Source organism: Nicotiana tomentosiformis, chromosome 6, assembly GCF_000390325.3.
Source record: "Nicotiana tomentosiformis chromosome 6, ASM39032v3, whole genome shotgun sequence".
NCBI lineage: Eukaryota > Viridiplantae > Streptophyta > Magnoliopsida > Solanales > Solanaceae > Nicotiana > Nicotiana tomentosiformis.
In genome coordinates, this window is record NC_090817.1 from 98,347,269 (window position 1) to 98,355,478 (window position 8,210).

The following is an 8,210-nucleotide window of genomic DNA, read 5'->3' on the forward strand; positions in this document are numbered from 1 at the left end:
TTTTTTACTTATTGTTTGGTATGTTGCATTAATCTTTGGGTTGTCAATTTTACTGCTTCATCCTGAATAACTTATCTTTAAATTACTATTCCACTCTCTGATAGATATAAGTTATCCCGGTACTATTTTTAATCATGGAAAAACTTATCCCAAACTTAGTAACCAAACAAAGGACAAGGCAATCTAAACTAGTTTGGGTTAGGAGCTGCAACTTACCATATTTCTTCTAACCTGGCTTTGCTATAAGATGGCCTATAAAATGGTACTATTTGTCTAGTGACATTATATTTTACATGCGTTTGGTATTTTTGTGTTATCTTTACTTAAATATAAAAATTTGTAGTATTTTATGATAAAAATTTGACTTTTATAGGCTTACAGAGTGTGGAAGGTTCGGTATTCATAGGTGAACCATGCAAAACAGCTAAAGATTGCTTTGATTTTTGCCGTGGCGCGACCCCATTTTGCCAGAATGAACATTGTATTTGCGAGGTTGAGGAGGCGGCTATTAGCAATTCTCAAGCTGGAGCTATTAGAAAAATTTTACAACATAATTAGGAGTATGTGACTATACATAATATATACATAATAAGAACAATTGTTCTATTGAAATTTTCTTTAGTTGTTGGTTGAAATTAATAAAGATCTCAAATAATGAATGACAAATTTGTCTATTGTTTCATGTATTTTAATAGCATGAAGACTGGTTACTTCATTTATTCTTTCTTCTTTTTTTGTTTTTTTCATGGCAGGATTTAATTTCTTAAATCTTGCTCATTAACTTGTGCTTTTGTTTTGAAAAATAGTACGTGAAACTTTGATATATATAGTAACTCAGAAAACTAAATGAAGTATTACTGAATTTGTGTATAACGCTCAAAACCAATGGTGATGAAAATGATGAAGATTCGTTTCTTATTTCTTTTTTTTCGAGAGAATTACTCTGCAAATTCAAGATGTCATAATGATCAAAACGGTTAGTGCTGTACTTGCATCTCAAAGATGAATCTCATCACTATCCGTATTATCAAAGGTGCGCTAAAAGTGCCCATAAGGCTGAAGCGCGGCTCAAAACATGTTGATTACTTCGCCTCGCTTAGTGGACAGTATTGTCAGCAAGGTACTAAGGCATATTTTTCTTTGCTAATGAGCGTCGTAATCCTGAAGAGTTAACACTAAGCAATTGATATTTCACTTAATCGTAAATTTTCTTCAATTTCTTTGTTAATACACGCTTATAGATATTAGTTTTGTAGTTTTTCTCGCCTTTCTTCATTAAAACCAACGTTTTAAATGCGCTTTGAACTTAAAACCCCAACAGATCTTAAAATGTTTTTGCTTTTTTTGTCTTTGATAACACTTATGACCATGAAGATGGGTGTATCCAGTTGGGACGTGAGCACATGTTTTGTACTGAATCAAACTCATATAGTAATTTCCTTTAATTCGCTCTTAAATGAAATTTGCATTACATTACAATTCCTTATATAGGAATAAACCGACTAAATTTCCATTTTCTAGTCTTTACTAATTCAGTCACCATAGAATTAACATATATATATCATATCCTGAAAACTTAACCTTTTTCAAGACTCCTAACAAGTGAGATTATTCCCAGTATCTACACCAAGTTGCTGACAATACTCAGTGTAATATTGAATCCTTCTGGCAACAGGCTCTGGATTTCCACCATTACACTCAAGCGGACCATTAATGGCTCGAATAGTCGCCCCGAAACCATGGCCAGAAGTTATGAGAGAATGGCAATTATTCATCCAATACCAAAACGCAGTTTTGAATGCTATGAGACTGTCTCTAGCCACGATATCGGGGTCGTTTACGCCATCGAATCCGATGTCTTTCCCCGCCGGTCCATAGTTGAAATTCCATGACAATTGTATCGGTCCACGGCCGTAATATTTCTTGCCGAGGACACAAGGGTACTCTTTATTTGTCTCGTCACAATAGTCCCTAGATGCACCATTTATCTCATTTCTATAGCACATTTCTGCATAAAGTGAAAAAAGAAAAAGAAACTGTAGTGTGAGTTGCGTAAAATTGCTATATAATGTTATATGGAAGTTGTCATGTAGTCGTGAAAATGTGTGCCATAGTATACAAGATTGTAACGAACAGTTTATACAATCAAGTCACTTAAAAATTAAGTCTATGTAACTTTTATGGCCAGTATAGATCTGCATGACATAATAAATGACCTATTACAACCAGTGTCAGAGCTATATATGTGTTGGCAAGAGGATTCAATCGAATCCCTTTTAAAAAAAGTTACATCGTTCATATATAAATGATCTCTTTTTTTTTTCCCCAAAAAAAATGATCTCTTTGTTTTTTTTTTATTATGTGCAAGTTGTTGACTCCCCTCAAGTAGTAACAAAGAGGTTCAAAAATAGCTGTAGATCATAAGTTCAAATCCTATGTATCAATAAGTCAAGCCAAAGCTTGGTTCAGATGAAACCACAGCTTATTCAGTAGATCCACCGCTGCATTAATTATGTGATATCATAGTATTAATTTCTTTTCCGCTATTAGTATATACAAACTTAAATTAAAAAGAGGTAACAAACAGGAGAAGGTTGTAAGGAAAAAGACTCACGTCCAGTCTCATGGGTAACATGAGCAAAGAAAGCAGCAATTTCACGCTTATTATCATCAGAAGAACCAGCAGTTGCAAATAGAGGATAAGACCTGAGAGCTTCAAGAAAGGCAGATCTTGTGTAAAATCCTTTGCCTTCACAGTTTGGAGCAGCTTGATTAGCAATTCCATTGAAAAATGGTTCAGAAACAATTTGAGAAACTGATGAAATTCCATAGTTTTCTGTAATAAAACAAGGCCCCCCTTTACAGCCTTGACCACAATATGCATTTCCAGTGCCACAATAACCCCATCTGCTGCAGCACAAACCTTCCGCACACCCACAGTTTTGAGCCAAGATTAATTTTGGAATAAATATGGCTATAATATAAATAAATAAAAAGAAGTGCTTTCTTGAACCACAGTTAATCATTTTTCAGCGAGGAACTAGACTGGATATGGAGGAAAGACTAAAGCATAGAAGTATTTATAGAAGCAAAAAGACTGAGCCGGTAATAATGTTGAAAATTGTTTAATATTTCAGCAACTTTAATGTGAACTTTATAGGTATAGATGCACTTTAGATTAGTTTGAGTATTGCACTTTATTAGGAAGGATATGGTTTTGTCATAACTCGTAGGGTCTGCCTAACACTCTATCTATTAAAAAAGATTAGTTGATCACAAGAACCCCTTGACGCTTTTTGATAAATGTGCAAAGACCTACCTTTAAGTTTTAAGAATTAATGGTAAGTTCTCTCTTATTTCAGGTTGTTCAGAAGCGACTAAGCGTCCCTTGACAAGATAAATGCTAATGTTAGTATTTGTGGCTAGTATTATAATTCGTACAAAGTATTATAATTCGTACAAGATAAAAGAGTTTAATATTCGTACAATTAAATCATCTTATATACTATTTGTATTTGTGTTTATATGTATATATGCATTGTCTGATTCTAGTTTTCGATAAATACAATAATGTTTATTTTCATGAATAAATTTTTTTATGACATATTAGAATTACTTTAGAATTTGCATGGAACTTAACTTTGAATTTCAGAATGATATTTTTTCACTTCCTTAGAGATTCGAATGTAATTAAATATCATATTCAACTCTAGTGTTGATAACTTTGCACCTTAAAACATTAAGCTTGGAACTAAAGGAACGTCAGGTCGCCTGGCAAGCAATTATTAATAGGTAAATTTTGATGGTTTCTATTTTACGCTACGTTAATTTCAACTATTTCATATGTGATACACCCAACCCAATTATTGACAAAGTTTTTCGGAATTATGAAGAATGATTGGGTGACTACAATGATAAAAAGGGATGATTGACACAAAAGAGACTTTGTGGGGATGATCTTAGGGGAATGTCCCCAAAATATGAAAAAAACAAAAACTCTTCTTTTCAAGGGTTTTTCTATCGAATTAAATTATTCATCGAAATTTATTGGATGTGAGCACGTAATTTTTGCTCGACATATAAAATCGCTCCTAAAAAGTCAAAAATAGTTTTAAGTGCTTTTCGTAGAACTTTTAGGAATTTTGTTGGTTTATTTGATTGCATTTTATTGCATTAATAGATTATTTTCCCACATTGCATCATTAGTAATGTTTTAAAGCCAATCATAATTATTTTTTGTTCATTGAATTTTTCCTAGATTTTGATTGCATCATTAGCCTTTAATTGCACGTAGTAGTATCTTTAAACGAAAATTAATAATAATAAAAATTAAAAATAATAATAAAATTACACTAGTTGTGTCTTTTGCATTTTTGGCTAGGTTATTAGTTTAATTTTAATTATTTTGAGTTAGTTAAAGGCTAATTAGGCCTAGTTTGCATTTAGATTCAATTTGATTTAAGTGGATTAATGTTTTTTTTGGGTTAAATGAAAATTTTTTATTCAACCAAGTATAATTATTTACAAGCACACCTGCTCACTGGACTCTAGAGACAGGATCATACAAGAATAACTATGAAAACTCTCGCTAAACTAGCTACTTCCAGTTCCAAGCTCTATAACTGCTCACCTTCTAGGGAGGGTATCAGTTGTAGAGACAAGGATTTACTGGTAGCTACTCCTAGTCTGGGTAACCTCTCAATCTATCTAATTTATTCTGCCATTTGGAGTATCGTTGTCCTACAATATGTAATTGTAGAGCTATTTCTTTCAGTCTTTCTGTAGTTATTTTCTTCAATTGTTGAAATCTTCTACTGTTTCTTTCCATCCAAACATGGTAGACTGTGGCTGCAAATATGAAGGCAATGATGACAGCTCTTGGGTGTTTGCTTCTTGTTATGTTTGCCAGTCATGCTAGTTCTTCATTCCATGATCTCACTTGCCTCTGCATTCCTATCCATTGAAGTAGTTTATGCCATATAGTCTTGGAATAGCTGCACTCAAAGAACAGGTGAGTGAGTATTTCCTCTGCATCTGTTGAGCATAGCACATATTCACTCTGCACTTGTATTCCCCATTGTTGTATTATATCTATTGTTGCCAGTCTTTGTTGAAGAGCCATCCACAGAATGAATTGATGCTTTGGTATCATGCCTTTACTGAGAATCAAGCTTTTTCAATAGACTTTTGGATATTGAGGGAGATTGTCCATATAGGCTTTCTTAATGCTGAATTTGGCATATGGTGCATAAGTCTATATTCTATCTATATTAGGTGCTAGCCATTGTCTAGCCTCAAATATCTTTCTAACCACCGAGCTTGCTTGTCTTGGTGTTTTTGTTTCCTTTAAGTCTTTGCCCTTTATGTATTGATGTTGTATCCATTGGACCCAAAGTGTATCTTTTTTTTGAGAAATTATCCACAACAGCTTCAATATTGCAGCTCTACTCCACAGGGTAAAATTGAGAATATTCAGTCCACCAGTAGATCTTGGTTGGCATTGTGTTTCCTAGGCAATGAGTGCTATGTTCACATTCTCATTTGTGCCATGCCAGAGGAAGTTCCTGCAGACTGTTGTGACAAGTTTAACTACTTTTTTTGGAAGTAGAAAGATCTGAGCCCAGTAGGTTTGAATCTCAAACAAAACACTTTTTATCAATTGAAGTCTTCCTGCATAGGATAGAAATTTAGAGGACCAACATCTGACCCTTGCCATAATTTTTTCCACCAAAGGCATACATTGGTTGATAGTCAGTTTTGTAGCAGATAATGGTACTCCTAGGTATTTGAAAGGAAGGCTGCCAAGGGAGAAGTGGAGTTCAGCTAAGAGTTATTGTCTGAATTCAGTTGTGACTCCAGCAATGTACAGGGAGCTCTTCTCCATATTAGCTTTAAGTCATGATACAGATGAGAAGTGTTCAAAGTATTTCATCAGGAGTTGCATTGAAATTTCGTCTGCTCTACAACACAGTAGCAGGTCATCAGCAAAACAGATATGAGTGATGTGTTGCTTAGAGCATTTATGATAATAGTTGAAATTTTGGACACTTTGTAACTGCTTTAATGCTCTATTTAGGTATTCTGTTACAAACACAAAGAGGTATGGTGACATATGATCCCCTTGCCTTAGACCTTTCTTTGCTTGGAAGCTAGTTGTCATACCACCATTAATCAGCAGTGTATAGCTTACTGTGGTTACACACTCCATGATCAGACACACCATCTTATGTGGAATCCCAAACTCAATCAGTAGTTGCTTCAGGAAGCTCCATTCTACCGAGCCATAGGCTTTTCTAATGTCAACCTTTATGATGCATCTTGGGGATACTGATTTTCTTGTGTATCCCTTCACCAACTCATGTGCCAATATGAGATTGTCTAAAATGTTCCTCCCCTCTATGAAGGCAGATTGAGCTGGTTCAACAAGGTAATCCACTGTTGCTTTTAACCTCTTAGTTAGGATCCTAGCAATAATCTTTTACAGAGTAGAGCAACATGCAATTGGCCTGAATTCTTTCATATATGTTGGGCGATCCACCTAAGGGATCAGTGTGACAGTGGTGCAGTTTATTTCTTTGAGTATCTTGCCTGGTTCAAAGAATTGTTGGGTAGATTTTGTCACCCCCTCCCCTATAATCGACCAGAATGTCTTATAAAATTCAGTCGGATAACCATCTAATCCTGGTGCTTTATCATCTGGTAGCTCCATTACTGCTTGCAGGATTTCTTCTTTTGGCATAGGGTTTATCATTGATTGTTGTTGGACTAGGGTCAAAGTAGGACCATCCCTAGCAATGTTGATATCCAAACCAGGCAATATAGGAGTTGCTTCCCCCAGTAGCTTCTTGAAAAAGCTGATGAACTTATTCTGGATCTGATCTTGCTCAGTTAGTCTAGCATTTTGCTCATTGTAGATGTAAGATAATCTCTTCCTTGCTTGTCTAGATTTTAAATAGGTATGAAAGTACTTGGAGTTTGAATCCCCTTGTGCAATCCATATAGCTCTTGATTTTTGCCTAAGTACTCTTTCTTATATTGCATCATATTTTTCAATCAGTGTAAGTGTCAGTGTTTCCTCCTCTATGATTGCTGGGTTGAAGTGGTCATCATTTAAGGCCCTCTGAACTGGCACCATCTTGTTCCTTAGATTTTCTAGCTTGTTATCAATGAAAGAGAATTCCTTGTGAATGTTCCTAGTTTGGATTTCCAGCAGCTTCAGCTTCCTGCATATCTTGAATATAGTATGGCCCTGACTTTGTTGTGTCCAAACTGTTCTGACTGTTTCTCTATAATTTTCCTGTTGTAGAAGCACTGTTAGGAGTCTGAAGGGTCTCCTGAATTTAGGTCTGTTAAATATTGTATTCAGCATAATTGGGGAGTGGTCTGAGACTCTTGGAAGCAGGTACACTGCTTCAATCCCTGTATATGTCTGGAACCAATCAGGGTTGCCAAAATTCCAGTCAATGTGGATGTAAATCTTTCATCTGCATCCCTCTTATTGTTCCAGGAGAGTTGATAACCTCGTTTGGTGATTTGCCCTACTCCAATGTCTTCAATACATTGTTGGAAGTCTATCAATTCTTGTTGGTGTACTGGATCTCTATTTATCATGTCCCCTACTGATAGTATACTGTTGAAGTCTCCAATAATGATCCATGGGCCATTTGTCTTCGCATGAATGGCCTTAAGTTGATCCCACAGAGGCTTCCTGTCGCGCCCCCATTTTCTCGCAAAAAGCGGGTTTCGACGTGTGACAACTCTTTTAAAGGAAGTATTAAAAGAGGAGAGTCACCACCTAACGATTTTTAAGGTGCGTTAGGGTACCTATTTGAAAATAACTCGGTTTGACTAATCTACGTCACCAAAGATCGGGTAAGGGCTTAAGGTACCTCAAAGAAAAGGTGTTAGGTACTCCTCGAGGTCCACAATTGTGGGTCCCCGCTGAACTTAAGATTATGTGGATTATGATTAAGCTAGGTGATCAAATAAACCAAGTAGTTCAGAAGTCACAGAAATTTATTACAACATGATTAATACAGATCCTAGTACGAATATAGGGATACGACTATTTAGATCTAATAACGACATACAAAGAAGAGGGGGGTCATAAGTCATTTAGCCTAAAGGATCACCCTGTGCAACATAAATAATACTTCGTAACTCCCTCAAGATGGGGTGTTACTAATATTATTCAGCTGGCACAGACTATC

General features: G+C 35.5%; 1 protein-coding gene across 1 annotated transcript; it reads right to left on the reverse strand.

Moving 5' to 3' along the window:
* Positions 1-1,427: 1,427 nt before the first annotated feature.
* Positions 1,428-3,164, reverse strand: LOC104088175 (chitinase 4-like). The gene is made up of 2 exons (XM_009592816.4): positions 2,615-3,164; positions 1,428-2,008 (listed from the first exon to the last, which is right to left on the reverse strand). Exons 1-2 carry the CDS (start codon positions 3,024-3,026, stop codon positions 1,596-1,598), a joined length of 825 nt encoding a protein of 274 aa, XP_009591111.1. The 5' UTR covers positions 3,027-3,164; the 3' UTR covers positions 1,428-1,595.
* Between the last annotated feature and the right edge of the window lie 5,046 nt (positions 3,165-8,210).